The sequence below is a fragment of the Leopardus geoffroyi genome, chromosome C3 (genome assembly GCF_018350155.1).
Source record: "Leopardus geoffroyi isolate Oge1 chromosome C3, O.geoffroyi_Oge1_pat1.0, whole genome shotgun sequence".
Lineage (NCBI taxonomy): Eukaryota > Metazoa > Chordata > Mammalia > Carnivora > Felidae > Leopardus > Leopardus geoffroyi.
Window position 1 is genome coordinate 37,488,622 of NC_059338.1, and position 21,774 is coordinate 37,510,395.

Here is a 21,774-nt window from a genome sequence, read left to right on the forward strand (position 1 = left end):
TCGGTTGGGGTTGCCCGGGCAGTCGACGAGCCGGGCTTCCCCGCCCCTCCCCCTCTTCCCCTCCGCCCCTCCCCGCCCCGCGGCCGGAACCTCCCTGCGGGGCGGAGTGATACCGGCGGCGGCGTAGAGCGCGGCGCGGCCGACAGGGGCGCCCGGGACTGCGCGGGGCGGGCGGAGGGAGGAGGGGAGAGAGGCGGGGCCGGGGCGGGTTGTTGTGAGGCGACTGCGCTACTGCCGGACCGGGGCGGTTATGGCGGCTCCGTATTAACACCCTCCTCCTCCGCCTCCGCCTCCGCCGCCGCCGCCGCCGTCTCCTCCTTCTCCTCCTCCTCCTCCTCCTCTCCCTCCCGCCCTCACTCGTAAGCCATCTCCCCCTTCACCCTGACGCCTACCCCTTCCCCTCACCTTTCCCCCTCCCCTCTTCTACCATGCCCGGCATGATGGAGAAAGGGCCTGAGTTACTGGGGAAGAACCGATCGGCCAACGGCAGCGCCAAGAGCCCGGCGGGCGGCGGCGGCGGCGGCGGCGGTGCCTCGTCCACCAACGGCGGGCTGCACTACTCGGAGCCCGAGAGCGGCTGCAGCAGCGACGACGAGCACGGTGGTAGCCTCGAACTCCTCCCCGCCAGCCCGCCTGCCCCTCTCCCTCCTCCCCTCCCCCAGCCCCCTCCCCTCGCCGCGCTCCCGCCCTCCCTCCCCTCGGAGCCCGGGCGCTGCGGTAGCCTCGAACTCCCGGTGCAGTGCAGCAGCACCCCCCACGACCCCCGTCCCTCCGCCCTCGACCAATCCTCCGCCCTCGCCCCCCCCCCCGCTCCCCGCCCCCATCCGCTGCCATCTCCCGGAGTGCCCGGAGTTAATATCTTCCCATCCACCCGCCTCTTCTTTCCTCCCTCCAGCAATTTTTATATTTTATTAAGTGTCTCTTCGTTTTTCTTCTTTTCTTTCTTTTCTTTTTCTTTTTCTCTCTCTCTTTTTTTTTTCTTTTTGGCATTGCTTTGCAGATGTTGGGATGAGAGTCGGAGCTGAATACCAAGCTCGGATCCCTGAATTTGATCCAGGTAGATATATTTGTTTTAAGCAAAATCCTTTCTCCCCTTTTCTGGGAATGGCTTAGGGTGGAAGGGCGGGCGAGGTAGGGGTCCGGGTGTGCGGTTGGGAGGGGATGCGGGGCTGGGATGGGCAGGCATCTGGCGGGGAGGCTGTCAGGCTTGGCAGGGCTGTGACACAGGGCGTGTGGGCAGATGTGTGCATTGCAAGGTTAACATGGTTCCTTTGGAGGCCACTTGCCCGCTGGTGGCATCGCCTTTCTGCCCCCATGAGCCTGGGGCGAGGTCGGAGAGAGCAGAGGGAGGCGGCCCTCGGCGGATTCGGGGGTCCGGGGCTGGGAAAGGAGCGGCTCCTGGGCCGAGGGCTGGAAGAGAGGGTGTGCGGGCTGCGTGTGGAAGAGCCATGCAAATGTCAATTGCCACACCGCCGGCCCCGGGGAGCGGAGGGCCGCGCTCCGCAAGGGCGGCGGATGCCGGGGGCTGCTGTCACCGGCCGAAGCCGAGGGCGAGCCCTGCCCGACCCGCGCGCACACGGGATTTTCTTTTCTTTTCTTTTCTTTTCTTTTTTTTTTTTTTTTTTTTTCTTTTTGGCTAGGTGGTGTAGCTTTGGTCGAGACAGCTCTGCGGAGTGTAGGAGCCGCGGAGAGAAAGGGATGGGGGAAGGGGGTGGGGAGAAGCCAGAGGCACACCTCGCCCTCGAGCCAGCCCTAGGAAGTCAGACCACAGGACAGTGGCTGCAGCTGCCAAGGAGACATTTTCTCCCGAGCAGCCAGGTTCCAGCGTCCTCTGCCAACCCAGCTTGCGGGCTCCCTGTCTACTTTTCTCCAAACAGGCTCTCTGGCGGTCACGGGATTTCAGTCTGGACGGGGATTGGGCGAGAGTTCCGCATATGGAGGCGCCCTTGCTGGAGCCTCCCGGAGTGGAGCGGGTTTCCTTCCCCCCACCCCAGACCCTGTTCAGTGCAGGCTTTGGACAGACTTTGAAGGAGCTCCCCCATTTTTTTGTTTTTCTTTTTTGTTTTTTTTTTTCTTCCCTTCTCCCTTACAGTTGATCAGTTTTTTTGCCTATTGCCCGCTTATAATAACATTGTGTCGAACTCTCGAGTTCTGTATTAGATATTAATTAATATGGCTTACTTGTATTTTGGGGAAGGGGTATAGCTTGTTTGCTTCATTATAGGGTGTAGATGGGTATTATCGTTCTTCCCCTGCCCATTACGGCAATGCGAGCTATTTACCAACCATTTGAAGAGTTTTAGATAGCAGCTCCTCCTGTCCCAGGGGAGAGGATAAAATAATGAGTGTTAAAAGGATTGTCAAAGCAGTCTGTTTTTCAGTAGGTAAAAACAATGATACAAGAGCTCTCACTATATCTGGGTTGCCTTCTAAATGACATAGCTGTTAATAGATTTTATTCAGAAGCTATCAAATGTGTGTGCTGGTGGGCTTAAGTAATTTTAAATGTTTTGTGAAATTAATTTTGTTTATTGATGCAACTAGTAGGTGGATGACACTTTCACATTACTATGCTGCCTCAGGTATTGACATTTGGAAAAAGCATGCTTTGGCTTAAGATACATTGATTTCAGTTCCCAGCTGTTTAATTTTTGCGCTCTGAGCAAGCCAGTGGCCTTCCCTGTTCCTTAGTTTCCTAGCTGTAAAATGGAAATAAAAAAACTTCATGGAATTCTTATAAGGAATACATGACTGGGCATGTGGGAGTTATTCAGTAAAGGTTAAATTTCATAATTAGGAAGAATGATTCTGCATACACTTATACCTTTCTGATTTGGGGCTTTTGTTGGTACTCTGCTTTTTGGGGAAATGATGAACTCAACAGTCAGAACTGTTCATATGTTAATAAACATTTATCTTTTTGCTTCATTAGGTAGGTTTATATTTCATAGACCGCTGTACACAGGTAGATTAGGTGGTCTTGTGTGTAAAACCCAGGCTTCTTGCTGGAACCCATTTATACATGCCATGGCATAGACCACTGTAAAGGTTTTTCTTTTGTTTTTTGCTTTTTAGTCATATTTTCAATTTACTTAGGTTACAATTGATACTCTTTATTAGAATAAGGATATATGTCCTATTTTAAAACCTCATCTAGAAGTTTTCTCCTTAATCATCTGCAGAAGAATACTGAGCCCAAGGACACAACTAAAACCAGTTATCATTTAAACCTAGGTGGACTTTTCTATAGCCATCATAAGCAAATCTTGTCAAACAAATGAAGATTATCAGTTGTTAGATACTTTTTACGAGGAAGTATTGAACCTCTACACCTTTCAACATAGTACCATTGTCTATTTTATTCTGAGTGTTGTACTGTTGTGTGAAGTTTCTACTTCATATCAATTCAATGTAATTCGCTGAGAAATTAAAACATTTCATTGGAAAAAGAAAAAGAGGTCTTCATTAATTAATGATAGAAATTGAGAAATGGTCATTTTCTGTCTCCTTTTCTCTTCTTCAGAACATCATCTTTAGTCTTGTTAACCACTTCATAGAGTTTATTCACCAGTAACCATGCAAGCTATTTGGAAGAAAAATTCCTTAGCTACCAAGATTATTATGATCAGAATATAGGAAAATTAAAAGAGGATTCATGTGTGTCTGGAGGATATTTTTATTGGGGGAGATGATAGTGATGGTAGAAATCAAACACAGAATGACTTACTAAAATGGGTATTTTAAAAAATATGAGAAGAAGTGTTACTTAAATTGGAATTACTGAATATAGGAGATTAGGAATAGTTAATGTTAATTAACAGATCATTGCTAAAAAGACCTTTATAAAAATTTACTAATTGGATTTGATTATTTTCTTAGGTGCTTTTTTTTTTTTTAGATTTTTCGCTAGGTCTTCCCAACTTTTATTTAGTGCCTCCTGACTATTCATCAATCAAGGAGGAGCAGTTTCCTGTGGTGATTATAGCCTCAAATCGTATTGTATGCCTCGTAGTTAATAGGGCCTAGTGACCTCGATGACCCATCTGATGTATCCAGACCTTTGTTTTCTCATGTGTCAATGGGAGATAATGTTAACTATATCATAAGATTAGGTGAAAATTAATGTCTATAAAGCAGCGGTCTACAGATGTTTTGCTTGTATATCCATAAAAGAATTTTCAAAAAAAAGATTTTCTTACATATTTTTGACATCTATCACTTGTTGCTGTGTTTAAATAGTTGAAAAACATTATCTCCAGTGTATTGAAAATATTAACACTTTGAAATAAAGTTGTTATATCCTTATTTTAAGTGTATGAGATTAAATTTACTGCAGTAATATGATAATATCTATTTATAAAAAGTATGAAATGGGGCACCTGTGTGGCGCAGTCAGTTAATCTTCCAATTGACCTCAGCCCAGATCTAGATCTCTGTGTCATGAGTTCAAGCCCCGCATTAGGCTCTGCACTTGGTGAGGAGCCTACTTTAAAAAAAAATAAGAATGAATAGGCTCACAGTCTGAAAGTTTACATTTTTCCTTTTTATCTTTTACATCATTTCCGTGCATTTTCCCCACAGGATTTTATATTTTTTTGCTTGAAGTGCTTTATTGATCTCTACCACTGTAATATGTATTCTTGTGAACCTAAGGTTCTAAGTGTTAAGTCTCTTCTGATTTGAATGATTACAATTATTGTGTAATTGATTGAAATTGTAATAGCTATGATGCCTTGAGTAAAGGAGAGCCTTGCAAACACCCTTTTTTTGGCACTACGGAGGTTTAAGATTTTAGGCAGTGTACTCTTGTCAGATGTGGGAGGGGGTGAGAGCTGCTTTTTTAAGTGAGAGAAGGTATTTGTGAAGAGGGTCAGAGTAGAATGAGCATACAGCTTAGACTGCAGGTGAGTTCTTAGGCAGATTTTGTGGGAAAGGGAACATAGGGAAGTTAAAGGGAAAATTGATTCCCATAAAATCTATTTATGCTCATGTACTCCTTGGAAAGTCTTTGTTTATCCCAGTTTGAAGGTGTTGAATTAAATCTATAAATTGCAGAATGTTAAAAAATATTTGGTATGGGGGCACCTGGGTGGCTCAGTCGGTTAAGCGTCCGACTTCGGCTCAGGTCATGATCTTGCGGTCCGTGAGTTCGAGCCCCGTGTCGGGCTCTGTGCAGACAGCTCAGAGCCTGGAGCCTGTTTCAGATTCTGTGTCTCCCTCTCTCTCTGCCCCTCCCCTGCTCGTGCTCTGTCTCTCTCTCTGTCTCAGAAATAAATAAACGTTAAAAAATTCTTAAAAATATATATTTGGTATGTCTTAATATTCTCAGTATTTAAATTCTTATTTTAAATTTTTTTTTTTCAACGTTTATTTATTTTTGGAACAGAGAGAGACAGAGCATGAACGGGGGAGGGGCAGAGAGAGAGGGAGACACAGAATCGGAAACAGGCTCCAGGCTCTGAGCCATCAGCCCAGAGCCCGACGCGGGGCTCGAACTCACGGACGGCGAGATCGTGACCTGGCTGAAGTCGGACGCTTAACCGACTGCGCCACCCAGGCGCCCCTAAATTCTTATTTTAGAGAGAGAGAGAATGGGGAGGAGTGGCAAAGGGAGAGAGAGAGGGAGAGAGAGAATCTTTAAAAACATTTTTTTTTTAATGTTTATTTTTGAGGGAGACAGCATGAGCGGGGGAGGGGCAGAGAGAGGGGGAGACACAGAATCTGAAGCAGGCTCCGGGCTCCGAGCTGTCAGTGCAGAGCCTGATGCAGGGCTCAAACCCACAAGCCATGAGATCATGACCTGAGCTGAAGTTGGACACTTAACCAACTGAGCCACCCAGGCACCCCTAAAGAGAGAGAGAGAGAATCTTAAGCAGGCTCCATGCTTAGCATGAAGCCTGACGTGAGGCTCAATCCCACAATCCTGGGGTCATGACCTGAGCTGAAATCAAGAGTTGGATGCTCAATCAACTGAGCCACCCAGGCACCCCAGGATTTAAGTTCTTTATATAGACTATTTATCCCAGGATTTCAGTCAAAATACTTATTTTAAATGTCTTAAATCTGAGAAGAAATAGAAGATTTTTATTTTTGTACCTATTTTGAAATTTCCTATAGATGTCGAAATCCTGGCTTATCAAAATTATACCTTTGGTTTTTAGTTGTTGGTTTTTCCCAGTTGGTCTCATAAATGTACTTTATCAACTGCAGTTAAGGATATCTAAAACATTTCAAAAGGATTAAGTTTTTAAGTGTTTCATGCTTTTAAAAACCATTTAATAATTTTGTTTTCAGAACTGTCCTGCTACTATATAGTTTTTTTACATGATGGTAGCTTGCTGTCTAGGTTTCTGTTTTGTTTTTTCATCTCTTTAGAAGATAGGATACTTCTAAGACTGGATTATTTTGTGGTGAGTCAAGTTTGATTCTCAGTATTATTTCTGAGTACCAGACAGTTTGGGGATATAATGTTAAATATTAGTACACATAAAAGAAAAATAACCATTGAGTTTATGTCCTTTTAATATTTTTGTTCAACTTTTATAATGGAAAGGATAAAACTTTATGGGATGCAAAGCATCCTGAGGGGTACATTGTTTTTAATAATACAAGTTACTTTCTCCTCTTCTTTTGTAGGAGAGGAGTCAGGTCTGAGTTGCTAGTCACTTTAGCTATCCAATCTCATTTTCAAGGGGTTGGTGAGAGGAGGCATCAGCTGTTTGTGTTCATTTATGTTGTTATCTGATTGATACGGTGACTAGAAGCCGTTTCAGAGATAGAAGGGAACTCAAGAAAAAACTGTTTTCAATAAGCATATACTTATGCTTAGAAATGTCCTAGGTAAAGCTTACTAGATGCTGGGTACTTTGCATACATTAATTTGTAAATTTTTTTTAAGTTTATTTATTTTTGAGAGAGAGAGAGAGAACACTAGCAGTGGAGGGGCAGGGAAAGAGAAGGAGAGGTACAGAATCCAAAGTAAGCTCCAGGTTCTGGGCTGTCAGCACAGAGCCCAACATGGGGGCTTGAACCCACAAGCCGTGACATCATGACCTGAGCCAAAGTCAGACAGTTAACTGACTTAGCCACTCAAGTGCCCCATAATTCATTAATGTTTAAATAATACTGTGAAGTAGGTACTCTCATCATCGTGGCTTTTTTTTTTTTTTTACGTTTTATTTATTTTTGAGAGAGAGAGAGAGAGAGTGCAGGGGGAGGGAGAGGCAGAGAGAGGAGACACAGAATATGAAGCAGGCTCCAGGCTCTGCACTGTCAGCACAGAGCCTGATGTAGGGCTTGAACTCATACCACGGGATAATGATCTGAGCCAATGTCGGACACTTAACTCACTGAGTCACCCAGGCAACCCTCATTATCCATGTTTTAAAGAAGAGTTCAAACTGAGGCACAGACAGCATAGATAAATTTCCCCAAGATGATAAAGCTAGGAAGTGGCAGAGGTTGGATTCAAACTTGGAGTCTGGCTGTATAATGGTTACACTCTTAACCATTATGCTAAAATATCTCGTTTCCTATGAACATCAATCATCTCTTAAGCCTAGTTGACCCATACATGATTGAAAATGGTGAAGTCTAGTTCAAGGGTTAGGAAAAGAACATTGTGAAATGCCTAATTAGGCATTCTCTACTACCAGACATGATTACTTTCCCTTATTAGCACCACCCCCCTACCCCCATATTAGAAGAGCTGTTAGTCCCCACAGTTTGGATGTCAGTTTTTGTCAGATCAGGCCCTTAATTACAGTGCTAAGAATTTTTTTGGAAACTTAACTGTTATTCTTCATAGGGAAAAATACAAAAAAAAAAAAGTTTATATCTGTGTAAGGAGAGACATTTCAGGAAGATATTTTAATTAAGATTTTCTTTAATGCAAGAATCAAATGCAAGGAAATATGTTTAAATATTAAGCATGATGTGCTCTTAAGACTTGAGACTTATGGAAACTTTTGTTGCATTCCTTATTCTATTAAGTAGGATTTAAATTATCTTATTGTCATAATCCATTGTGAAAAAGGATCAGTGCCATGTTAATGATTTGAAATTTAGAATACTCACTAGAAATAGCAGTAGATAAAAGGTTTCTAACACTTAGATAGCATGTCTGTTTTATTTCCATCAAGTGGCTGCCTGTTTTGCTTTTGTGTTTGTATTTTATGTGGTTAGAAATTTAATTTAGATCTTACTTTTGAAGTTTTTTTTTTTTTTTAAACCTGGAATTTGTTTTCATTGAATATGAATTTTTCATAATGTACTTCTAACTTGCATTTTTGTAAATTTTCAGCTTTTATTTTTGTCCTCTTTTATTAAAGATACTTCTGACAGGGATGCCTGGGTGGCTCAGTTGGGTAAGCATCCAACTTTGGCTCACATCATGATCTCACAGTTCGTGGGATTGAGCCCCGCGTCAGGCTCTGTGCTGACAGCTCGGAGCCTGGAACCTACTTTGGATTCTGTGTCTCCCTGTCTCTGTGCTCTTCCCCTGCCTGCACTCTGTGTGTGTGTGTCTCTCTCTCAAAAATGAATAAAGATTTTTAAAAAAACCTTTTTTTGAAGACCTTTATGACAAAATGCAGTAGGTTTTGCTTTTCGATTCACTTGTAATTATGGTTTTTCTACTACTTTGGTAGTGTTCCCTCATTTCAGATTTCTCCATCCTTAATTTTTCCTTACAGTAAAACACATATATTTTTTCAACAATTTTAGCTTCATATATATCACATATATCATTCTCTAACTATAATTTGTTGATTATACATATACAGTAGTGATGTGTAATGATTCTCCAAAAATTAAAAACTACTGAACTATATTAAATTATTGTTGGATAGATAACTTCTCTAGTTTGAGATTGTAGTAGTATTTCTTTACCCCTGGAAGTGAATGTTGTTTATTCCAAATATCTTATAACTTTATGAATGATTACAGTTGAACCTGAGAATTCTGTTAATGTTTTATGTGAACAATTTTGGAATTCTTGCCATTAGTGGTGGTAGCTATCAACACCTCATAAAAGTCAGTTATGACATATTCATACACAAGTCTTCAAGTGAGTAGGTGGCAACAATGCTTCATTTCTTGATGGTTTTAATTAACTTGAATGCACCTAGGAATTAGAAGCCAGAAAAAGACCACCAAGTAATTAAAAGACAGAACCCACGGGCGTGTACTTGGCATTGGGATAGCTGTGTCAGCCTTACATCCATTCTGTGCTTAATTTACATGCAGTTCCAATAGAGCTTGATTTTTCTGACTTTTTAGATTATAACAGATTAGAAATAAGAAACAGTAATGGCGTGCATCTACGTTAGAGGTAGACTCTCAGGTTACATTTCAACAGCATTATTAACTTTTACAGTTTTTTGTTTTCCTCTTACACAGAGTACATACTTTTATAAATATAAACTGTAATAAATGAAATTAATGCTGAAAAAGAATAGCTGGCAGATTCACAAGGAATAAGACTAAATAAAAACCTTAAAAAGCAGGCATAAGTATTTTTAAATTATGGTAATCTTGGCCCATTTAGATATGGGGCAAAACAGAAATAAGTTACCACCTGATGTATTCTCTAGTTTTTAAAGTCAGAATTGGGGCACCTGGGTGGCTCAGTCAGTTGAGTACCCGATTCTTGATTTCAGCTCAGGTCATAATCTTGTGGTTTGTGGGATCCAGCCCCCTGTTGGGCTGTCTGCTGACATTGTGGAGCCTGCTTGGCATACTCTCCCTCTCCCTCTGCCCCTTCCCCGCTCATGCTCTCTCTCAAAAATAAATAAGCTTTAAAAGAGTTTTTAATGACCCCTAAGTAATGTACAGAAGATCAAACCAGGTTTATTACCTGCCAAGAATTAGGGCTATATAATGTACTTAAGAAAGTTTTTTTTTTTTTTTTTTTTTAATTTAAAGAGTGTAAACTTTATTGGGGGTAAATTTTAGTGTTTGTGAAATTTTCTTCAATTCCATAAATGAAATATTTAGTATATTTAATGTGAGCCTGTTTTCCTTCTCTGTTTCCCTGTACTTTCTTTGTCCTTTTGCAGGTACTATACTAAAATAGAGATAAAGCTTGCTTTGTTTATATTTATTTTGAATGTAAATAAAATCCATCATATTTAAAGTAATCAATTTTTTCCCCAGGTGCTACAAAATACACAGATAAAGACAATGGAGGAATGCTTGTATGGTCTCCGTATCACAGTATCCCAGATACCAAATGTAAGTTTTCTGAAATTGAATGTTATGTCCATAGGAATCTATCAACCAATTCAAAATCCAACCTATATTTGTTTTGGGTTGCTTAGATTCTGATAAGAAAACGGTTTGCTTTTGTTTTGTTTTGTGTTTTGATGGAGGTTGTTATATTAGAATGTTTTTCCTTTTGAAAGATAGTGGGTTGATCGTTCCAATTTGTGTCAGTCCCAGGAAGACTGAAAATACCTAGGATCTGATGGCATTGCTGCTTAAATCCTCAAGCAGGGGAGGGAGTTACTATGTAGACATCTGCACAGGCTTTTCCTCAGTATATGGAGCTGTAAAGAAATGCCTTCAAACTTCAAAGACCCCACTATCATTACCATTTTAAAGAGGAAAGGGGAAAGAACTGACTTCAGCAGCCATCAATCAGGTCATCTTTGAGCTCTCCATTTCTGGACGGAGACCTTCTGGATCATTGACCATGCACTTCTTGAATCATGGTGTGGCTTTAGACTTCAATGTGATGTAGCGGACCTGATCCTTTGCGGCACATCAGATATAGGAAACGTGCAGGTAACAAAACTAAGATACCCACCCCTCCATTCAGTTATCATTGAATTTGTTAAAACCCAAACAAAAACCACCACACAATTATTCTTGCAGCTATAAAATAAGCTTGTCTTTTAAAAATATTTGCTAAATCTTAAAGATGTCCCATGATGGTTTATTTAGTCCCATGAAAATTAATGATGTCTTATATATCATGTGCATAAGTCTAAGCATACTTATTGATGCAATAAGAGAACTAAAGATGGAAAATCAAGTATTATGTTGCATACCTGATAATTCCTATTTGAGAGCTTTGGAATACCAACAAAAAGGTCTAGCTGGTAATCTAGGAATTACATGCCCTTGAGGCATTCTTAACAGAAAACACAAAATTGTACATTTGGCCTGGGACTGTATACTGAGAACCCTGAAGGAGATTATCAGGTTTCTCTGGTTCAGTTCTCATTACAAGCAAAGGTTTTCATTCATAAACTGAGCATCAGGGTATCAATGGCTTTTGCTGTCTTAGCAGTGTTTTATACAATGGTGCATTTCTTAGCAAAGTGGAAAACAAAATTCAGAAAGCCACCATATCCTGATTGTGTGGTATCCATGTAGAATGTCCTAGACTGAACATCTAGTGCAGTGGTTTTCAGCCCTGGCTGTGCATTGGAGTCGTTTGGGGGAACTTTTAAAAAACAGTACTGATGTCTAGTCTCTATCTCAAACCAATTAAATCAGAATCTTTAGGGGTGGAGTCTGGACTTACTTTTTAAAAGCTTCTTCACTGATTCTATGCATAGCCCAGGTTGAAAACCACAAGTTAACTGGTATTGGTTAGCCTTCTGTTTATAGAACTGTAAGACATTTTTGTTAAAGTTAATCAGCATGTATTTAGACCTGTCTTGTGTTTTAATACTACATGAAGTTCTAAATGAAATATAATATTTGGGTTTTCTGCACCAATATTTGGGTCCCTGCACTAGGGAACTATATAGTAGCATCCATAAAAAATAGTTGTTATTCTAACAACATTATTGTTATAATATCTTATTTATATATTAAGCTATATTATATTGACTACTAATAATAGCAAACTCATATAAAGTACCTAAAATTATGTCAGTTGTTATTCTAAGCACTTGATGTATATTAGCTCATTTAATCCCAGGAAGAAGATACTGTTTTAAAGTGAGGAAATTAAGGTACGAAAAGGTCAAGTTAATTGCCTAAAGTCAAAAAACTAGCAGCAAGGCTGAGAATCAAGCCCTGGTAAACTAGCTGCTCTGGGATCAGAATTCTTAACCTCTGCTTCTCCAAATATGCTAAAGGAGAATTTTATATATTAAAAAATATATGATATACTTAAAAAAGGATCAAACAGGAGTGACTATATGGATTTCACATAAAACCGAGTCCTGCTGAATGTGAAATGGCAGATGTCTCAGCAATGAGGTCTTGAAATACCTAGTACATAATCATTGAAGCTGTGCTTATCTAAGTAATTCTGTTGGCTTGATTACATATGGAAGTTGAATGAAAATGGAATATTTAGACACCTTCTATATGGCCTGCAGGAAAAGCTGAAGAAAATTTAGGGATACTGAAGCACACTTAAATGTGTTATTATGTATAGCTGGCAAAACCATAGATAAACTGTCCTTTGTACAGCGATCAGAAAGGGGAAGGTAAAGACTTGGGCCAACTCTTACTACGAGGTGGGGTCTGAAACAGCTAAGTCTCTTCAAATAAAGATTGCAACAGAAAATGAAGAAATTATCCAATATTTTACATGTATTAGGCTCTATAGACTACATACCAATTGGTCTTTTTTGTACACAAAAATACTTGTGTAATGTTATTGAATTTAGTACATATGTGCTGTATAATCATAGCTATAAATCATAGTAGGTAAAATTTTAAACCAAGTAAGCTTCTAATCCTGTTCCTAGAAGTAAAAGTCTTTTTTTTTTTTTTTGTAATGACTTCATGGAAAATGAATTCAGCTATTTTTTTTTACTTTGTTAAAAAATGTAGACCTGAGAAAATGAAGTAAGTAAGAATTAATTATATAATATTGTTTCATTGCAGTGGATGAATATATTGCAATTGCAAAAGAGAAACATGGCTACAACGTGGAACAGGTGTGTAGAGAAATGTTCTGATATTAAAGCTTGCCTCAATACTTGCTGAATCCAAAGAATATCTCCTGGTTGTTTCTGTCCTAAGAAAGTGTAGTTCAACCAATTTTGTAGATACCACAAAAGTCCTAGCAAAGTCTGACCTTTCAGAATAAAGGATTTTGCTTTTATAAACACTTTTTGTCTCAAGGACTTGAACATTTTTCTTTCAGTGTTTCTGTTTGTTACTCTACTGTGAGTTCTAAAAGTATCTGAAAGCCTTTAGGATGCCTCTGACAAATGTTTACCAAAAAATGGAATTGTTTGTTTGTTTGTTTGTTTGTTTGTTTATTTATTTATTTATTGAGTACAGGTAATTTTCTGTGACCTTTTAATCTAAAAGACCTACAAGTTAAACTTTTTATTGAAAGAAATGTTTAAGACTTTTAAATTTTGAATAAAATAATTCATAAAGAACATTTTAAAAAATCAGATAGCTTTAAAAGGACAGGGCTCCTGGGTACCTCAGTCGATTGAGCATCTGACTCTTGGTTTTGGCTCAGGTCATGGTCTCACGATCTCACAAGATCTCACGATCTCATGGTCCACACTGACATTTCGAGGCCTGCTTGGGATTATCTCTCCCTCTCTCTCTGCCCCTTTCCTGCTCTCTCTGTCTGTCTGTCTCCCAAAATAAAGAAATAAACTTTAAAGAAAATTAAAAAAAATAAAAGATCTATATAGCAGATGGTTCATTATCTCTAATAATGAGGGAATGAAGAATATGAAAAATTAAAAATGAAATAAGAGATTTTTAAATCTCTTCAGCTAATTATTGGAATGACCTTTATCAGAATTAATAGTAAAACAAATAAATTATTGATAACCTGTATTATTTGAGAACTAACTTTATAGTCTAACATGGTTAAATACTAAGAAATCATTTCTGTGAAATCGAGATGTTTATCTAAATGTAGTTACCTTTTTTATGAATTTTGAAGTCTTTGATTATATATTTTGGTTTTTTTTTTTAATTTTTTTTTTTATATATTTTGTTTTTAATTCTTGACTTTTTGTTTAATGTTTGAGGCATTAATCCTTGAAAACGTGACAGCACATATGTTAATTTTCTTATTCATTTTAATTTTTTTTTTTTTTCAACGTTTATTTATTTTTGGGACAGAGAGAGACAGAGCATGAACGGGGGAGGGGCAGAGAGAGAGGGAGACACAGAATCGGAAACAGGCTCCAGGCTCTGAGCCATCAGCCCAGAGCCCGACGCGGGGCTCGAACTCACGGACCGCGCGCCCCTTCTTATTCATTTTAAAGGAGTATTACCAAAGTACAAAAATTAATTTTAAAACTCATTATTTAAAAAGTTGCTAGGGCGCCTGGGTGGCGCAGTCGGTTAAGCGTCCGACTTCAGCCAGGTCACGATCTCGCGGTCCCTGAGTTCGAGCCCCGCGTCGGGCTCTGGGCTGATGGCTCAGAACCTGGAGCCTGTTTCCGATTCTGTGTCTCCCTCTCTCTCTGCCCCTCCCCCGTTCATGCTCTGTCTGTCTCTGTCCCCCAAAAAATAAATAAAAACGTTGAAAAAATAAATAAATAAATAAAAAATAAATAAATAAAAAGTTGCTATATCTCTTCTTAAAAAATGAAATGTGTTAGTACCTTATAGTAAAGGTAAAGGTCTGTGACTTACTTTAATCATAGAAGGGAAAGTTGTGCAATAGTTAGAAATTACCCATTTCATGCTTTCTTATGATTTGGTAAGCAAGTCATTGGAGTTATTAATATGCCTCATAAAAATTTTTTGTGTATATTATGATAATGAAGAACTTTAAGAAATATATATGGTAAATAATAAGGTTGCAATTGAGGTACTCCTTGGAACTATTGAGCCGGTGATATACTTTTAAAAGGTTAATACTTAAAACATGACTATGTTTTGACTGAGCACTTCTAGTTTTGTGTTATGATTGATAGTTTCATTCCCGTATTTACTAGATATTTTTCCTTATAGCATGTTTTTCTCTACACATTGACAAATGAGTAAATGTGGGTCAGAGTCTTGATATGAGCCTACAAACCTGCTTTAGTAATTATAGTCACTCTCCTCAGCTCACTGTTTTTCCTAGATTATGCAGCAAATGTGGTATGTAAGAACATTCACTGTTCTGAGGCCCTGTTTTAAAAGAAATAAATAAATGAGGTCTGCTACCTGGGCATCCTTGATTAAAAGCCCCAAACTGTGAGTGTATTTTCAGTTGAAGTCTTAGGCTTAAGATTTTAACCTAATTTGTGTTTAACTCTCTTAAGTGTGATGGAACATAAGTCCATTAAAACCAAAGGGGAATGATTTCTCTTCAAAGGCACTTGGCATGTTGTTCTGGCATAAACATAACATTGAGAAGTCCCTTGCTGATCTCCCTAATTTCACTCCCTTTCCGGATGAGTGGACAGTGGAAGATAAAGTCCTGTTTGAACAAGCCTTTAGTTTTCATGGGAAAAGCTTTCACAGGATTCAGCAAATGGTATGGTAATTTTGGTTTTACTGTGTTTCATACCTGAAAGATATCTTATGCTATCATTAAACACTTTCTGATTATTAAATACAAAAAAGTTTTCAGTCTAATTTCCATTTTTAAAAATATTTGACATTTAAAATACCTATATACTTGCTTATGGTCCTATTTTCTACAGCCATTCTAAAGCATGACAGTTAATGTGCTATTTCATTATAAGTCATGTTTTGTTTTGGCTTAAATGTATGTGTAATAGAGTTATTAAATGTGCTTGTTCTAGGGAAAAAATCATAATTTCAATGTTATTTTTAAATGTTTCATTTTTTAACATTAGGATTTTATTTTCTAATTTATATTCCTTTGGATATGAAAATCAATTTTTAAAGTTCTGTATTTCAATATTGCACAGGTGCTGTTGCTTTTTTTTTAAGGAGAAAAACCCTTTATTTCTATTTTTTAAATTTTTAGTATGGTGTCAAAATAATATAAACCTGAGAAGTTGCTGCATTAATGGATGAATGGATGAAAAATTATATAATGTTTACAAATATATATAAGTGTGTTCCATTAACTGAAGAGAGCCTTTTTGATTGGGAGTGCGTATCCTTGTTTGCTAGGATGACAAATCAGTGCATGATCATTAGTCATTTTAATACCCAAAGACTTTATTTGGTAGCTAAAGTCTGTTTGTATTATTTATCATCTTAAAACCTGGATTTAAAACAAAATGATTAAAAGAACTCATTGTTAAGAATTGAATAGCTTTTCTTGAAAACATTATGATAAGTGACAGAAGCCAGATATAAAAGGTCACATATTGTATGATTCCATTTATATGAAAGGTCCAAAATAGGAACATCCATAGAGACGGGAAGTAAATTACTAGTTGCCAGAGACTGGGATAAGAGAAGACCAAGGAGTAACTGCTAATGGGTATGGGGTTTCTTTTTGAAGTTATGGAAATGTCTGGAATTGAAGAGTGATGGTTGCATAACTTAGCAAATATACTAGAAACCACTGAATTGTAAACTTTAAATGGGTGAATTTCCTGGTATATTAATTATGTATCAATTTAAAAATTCCAATTTATAGAGGAGGGAAAAAGTAACTCTTTAAGGAAAATATGTATGAAATGCTAACATCATACTGAGGGACATCTCGTTGCATTGTTACCATGTTAGTTTGTGACATTCTTCTCTCCCCTCCCCCCTCAGAACAAATAGGAATAGTCATTCAGAAATGTCAGTGGCACAGGTGTGACGGTTTCCTGTGACTGTAACAGCACTTTTTAGTTCTATAATTCATAAAGGTACCCATGAAAATATTTTTCATCTATCACTTTAAGTATCAAAGAATAATATCAGAAATATTATTCATTCTGTTAATCAGTTTATGAATTAAACTTGCTGATATTGACATGATTTTTTTTTCAAGCTTCCAGATAAGACAATTGCTAGCCTTGTAAAATATTACTATTCCTGGAAAAAAACTCGATCTAGGACAAGCTTGATGGATCGCCAGGCTCGTAAACTAGCCAATAGACATAATCAGGGTGACAGGTAGGTTGGATGCTTTTATATAGTTATATTGTTAGGGACATTGGATTGGATTGCTTACATTTCCCAAGGAAGAAAAATTATCACAACACATTGTAAATACTTTTTAACCTTACATTCATGTTTCTGCTCTGACAGGAAGAGTTGAGTGATCAGAAGTCTTAAGAGCAAGAACTTTCTGCAACTCTTTCACTGTTAGTCATAGCCAGCAAACTTGCAGCTGAGTTATATTGGAGCTGTGTTTAACTGTACTCATGATGGCTTTCTTTTAGTATTGCTGTATTCAATACATATTTTAGAATACATTAAGAAGTATATTCTCTAGAACATGGCTTGCCTGAGTACAGTAACCTGAGTAATTGAAATCCACATTATTTCACCACTTTCTGGTGATATAAAATCATTTTGCTTCCTGGTGTTTGTCTTTATCCTCCAACTGGAGAACTGAAATCATGAGTATTATATCAAATTAATATATGTGTTCTCTTTCCCAATGATACTCTTTCTAAATATTTTTCCCATTGGGTCTCTGCTTTTTAGGTAGAAATGTTTGCTAAAATGATTATATGTGCCCAAAAGGATCAATGTTTCCAAATACTACAGAAATTTAAATTATAGAAGCTCATCTTCCCAAAGACAGCTCATGTTTTGTTGGGGAATATTTAGTGAGATTATTGGCAAGGTGTATTGCAATTTGATAAGAGCCCTGGAATAGAATAAAAATGGAATTAAGTTTACTGATCTTTGTTTCTTCTCAGCGATGATGATGTGGAAGAAACACACCCAATGGATGGAAATGATAGTGATTATGATCCAAAAAAAGAAGCCAAGAAAGAGGTAATGATGATCATTAGAGTGCTTATAGTTGTTCTACAAATCCATGCAAAAAAGAATGAATTGTATTTCATGTTAAGGAAAACATTTTTATATAATGGCATAGGAAGTAGTAAGTTTCAGTGTTCGAGGTTTTTGAAAAAAAAAAAAAAGTAATATCTAGAACTCCTACTTAGCCAGTAGTTTAAATAATTGTTGGCAGGGGGGGACACCTTGTGGCTCGGTCAGTTAAGCATGCCAGTCTTGGTTTTGGCTCAGGTCATGATCTTGTGGTGGTGAAATCGAGCCCTGCGTCAGGCTCTGTGCTGGCAGCAAGGAGCCTGCTTGGGATTCTCTCTCTCCTGCTCTCTGCCCCTCCTCTGTGCACACTCTCTTAAAATAAGTAAATTAAAAAAAAAAAAAAATGCTGGGTTATCTCCTCCACTTAGAAGTATAAAAGCCCTGCCACAATCCCTAGTCTTTAATCCAGAGAAAAGAAAACCACCCTCAGATGATATGAGTATAGTATAGCGTAAAATTACGCTTTCTGGTTTTGTTACACAGTTTTTCTTGAAAATACTTTTTTTGTTCCATGTTATAGCAAATTAGAAATTACAGATCTTTCTCAATCTGTAATGGGGTTACATCCCAATAAACTCATTGTAAGTTGAAAATATTGTAGTCAAAAATGAAATTTAATACACCTGATCTAGCGAACAGTATCCCTTAGCCTAGCCTAACTTAAACATGCTCAGAACATACATTAGCCTACAGTTGGGCAAAATTATCTAGTACAGAGCCTATTTTATAATATAGTGTTGAATATTTCATGTAATTGAATACTGTTCCAAAAGGACAAAATAGAATGGCTGTCAGTGAATCAGTTGTTTACCCTCGTGATTGCGTGGCTGGCTGGGAGCTGCAGCTCACTGCCACTGCCCGGCATCACGAGAGAGCATCATACTGCGTATTACTAGCTCGGGAAAAGGAGCATTCGAAGTCCAGTTTTTGTTGAATGCCTGTGGCTTTCACACCATCATAAAGTTGAAAAATTGTAACTGGAACCATCATAAATTGGGGACTGTCTGTAGTAGTGGTATACTGATAGCAGTGAAAATTAAAAGCGGCCTCAAAGGAAGAGATGGAAGAATCCCCAGCTAGAAAAGCACCCATATTCCTCAAAATGATAATAATGATGACTTAAAGTTACTAAGCAAAGGCTAAATTGTTATACACACTCATTTATAAAAGCAAGGAATTATGTAATTGTACAAAATAGACCCAATATTGAAGGGTAAAAGATTGTGTTATAGACAGCTGTGGAATGGTGAAGATTGAAATTGGGAGACAGAATGTGACCTCATCCTGTTTAATGACCCCTATTCCTCTTAAGGAACTCACTGCCGTGGCCTGTCCTGGCCCTTGGCCATCATCTTAAATTCTCATCAGTGACAACTTAAGGATCCTACTCTTGCCTCAATTTGATATGTAACTAATTTTCTTACTACTGCTAAATGTTTTCAAATTACTTGATTCCTTAATTTTTTTCCAAGTCTGCCTTGTTTCCCTGAGCTATAGACCCAAGGATCAACTACTTAAATTGCTCTCTTCCTAGTATCTTTAAGTCCCCATGTCCCTATTTTCCATACCTTCTCTAACCCTGTAAACCCACACTGCTTCATCAGTTGCTGTTCTTGGTCTGAGAGGCACAGCAGGAGAACATGGCACAATCATGTAAATTGTTGCTACTTAGAAAAAATAGCTTCAGGTCTCTGTGTAGTCCTTAATGCCTGTTTTTAACCTCTCAGCCTCCAGGTTTTCCATTGGTAAAATGAAAAAGAATTGTTCTGGGAATCAGAGAGGTAATATGTATAGAATCACTTAGAGTACCCAGGACATAATAAATCCTGAATAAAAGTTTCTGGTTTTCTGTATACATCATCTACCGCTTCTCCCCCGCCCAAAATCTCAGCAGAGAACTTCACCTACTCCACAGAGAAAATATCAAGCAGGAGCTCCCTTACACTCCAGCAAAGTTTTTGAAGTCAGGGACTGAGTTACATTGTGTATCTTGTATCTCCTAGCACGTTACACAGTACTCATTGTCCACTTCTTTGTCAGTATTTGAGGTGATCAGACTTTCAAAAAATGTTACAGATCTGTCAGTATGAAATGATATCAGGAACATTTACTGAATGAAGTCTGCCTAAATGCCTGTCTTACACAGTAACAAAGGTCCCTTCCCTTGTGCTATATAATTCCATTGCTTGTTTGATCCCGTCTATCCTTTCATGTCACATCTAGAACTTTTCCCATTAGTTATCCCTCTCTATGCCATATTTTCAGCCTTTTTTTTTTTTTTAATTTTTTTAATGTTTATTTTTGAGAGAGCATGAGTGGAGAAGAGGCAGAGAGAGAGGGAGACACAGAATCTGAAGCAGGCTCCAGGCTCTGAGCTGTCAACACAGAGCCCAATGTGGGGCTCGAACTCACGAGCTGTGAGATCATGACCTGAGCTGAACTCTGATGCTCAACCAACTGAGCCACCCAGATGCCCCTCAGCTTTTTCATTGCAGCTCAAAAGTATGTCCAGGTCTTCTGTTTAAAAGCATAACTATCTTGGGGTGCCTGGGTGACTCTGTTGGTTGGTTAAGAATCTGACTCTTGATTTCAGCTCAGGTCACAATTTTGAGGTCATGAGATCAAGCCCCACCACAACCGAGCCCCACATCAGACTCTGTACTGAGTGTGGAGCCTGCTTTGGATTCTCTCTCTCTCTCTCTCTCTCTCTCTCTCTCTCTCTCTCTCCTGCTCTTCTCCCCTGCTTGTGTGCACTCGCTCACTCACTCTCACTCAAGTAAAAAATAATAGAAAAGCATAAGTATCTCTCTACCAGTCTAGAAGAAACTCTCCTCCTTAGTACTACTTCACTCTTGACTTTGCTTCAGTCAGGCTTCTATCTTTTCACTTCACTGAAACTATGGACAGAGGTCATCAGTGACCTAACTGCCATATCCAGTGATTGATTGTTCATTGTATTCTACTTGTGCTTTCTTTATCATTTCAAGTAACTCACTCCTCCCTTCTTCCTGAAAATCTGTTCTTTGATTTTTGTAACACGATTCCCCAATTCTTGTCTACTTTTTAAACTGTTGTGTCTCAATTTTGGTGACTTTTTTTCTTTTTCAGTTACTATTTTAAACTATACTATTCTATACTTTCTCAATTCTGTTTGTTTTGTCATTGTTTTTAATTTTTTCTCTCAAGTATAAATTTTGTCCTTTTCTTCATGTTGTATGCCATTGCCTTATTTTCAGGTTTTCATCTCTTTGAATTACTGGAATGTTCTGTCTTCTCTCCTTGCTTCCAGACTCTTCCCACCACCCCTTCCAGTCTGTTCTTTAACCCTATTACTAAAGCAATCTTTTGAAAACCAAATTTACTGCTGGCAACCTTTTCATGGCTTTGTAGGATTAGGATAAAACACAAAGCTCTCTAGTGAGGCATTCCCTACCCCACCCCACATATTTCAAATTACTAGCAGTGTTTTAGATAAGTTTTTTAGTTCCCTGGCTTTTGTCCTGTGGTTATGTTGGTTCTCTCTTTTTCTGGAATTCTCTTTCTTCCCAAACCTGCCTAGCTGTGCTGATAGCTCAGAGCCTGGAATCTGTTTCAGATTCTGTGTCTCCCTCTCTCTCTGCCCCTCTCCCCCACATGCTCTGTCTCTCTCAAAAAATAAATAAACACTTAAAAAATTTTTTTTTCTAAGCGTTCTTTTGGAACAGAGCTTCTCAGGTTTAGCAGGTTTTAATATTGCACCCATAAGGGGCATGTAGAAATTATGGAGGGGTTTTCGTTATTACGATGATTGTAGAGCACTGCCGGTATGTGGTGGGAAAGGCATGCCCACCAGCTCTCCTGCAATGCACAGCACAGATTTTTCCCCACCAAAATGCCACCAGTGACTTGATGGAGTAAGTAATACCCTAGCAGTATTTG

General features: G+C 38.6%; 1 protein-coding gene across 5 annotated transcripts in view; it reads left to right on the forward strand.

Annotated features, from left to right (window-relative positions):
- The first annotated feature begins 211 nt into the window (after window positions 1-211).
- The window catches only part of RCOR3 (REST corepressor 3), a 53,527-nt gene continuing 31,964 nt past the window's right edge, over window positions 212-21,774 (forward strand). For 2 of the 5 annotated variants that reach the window (XM_045452438.1, XM_045452440.1), the window contains exons 1-7: window positions 212-600; window positions 1,001-1,057; window positions 10,156-10,233; window positions 12,853-12,905; window positions 15,254-15,415; window positions 16,841-16,965; window positions 17,721-17,799. In XM_045452438.1, coding sequence (XP_045308394.1) covers window positions 429-600; window positions 1,001-1,057; window positions 10,156-10,233; window positions 12,853-12,905; window positions 15,254-15,415; window positions 16,841-16,965; window positions 17,721-17,799 — 726 coding nt within the window. In that variant the 5' untranslated portion in view covers window positions 212-428. Of the gene's footprint in view, window positions 604-1,000; window positions 1,058-10,155; window positions 10,234-10,602; window positions 10,786-12,852; window positions 12,906-15,253; window positions 15,416-16,840; window positions 16,966-17,720; window positions 17,800-21,774 lie in introns of those variants that run through there. The other 3 variants (XM_045452439.1, XM_045452437.1, XM_045452441.1) reach the window with 3 other exon arrangements.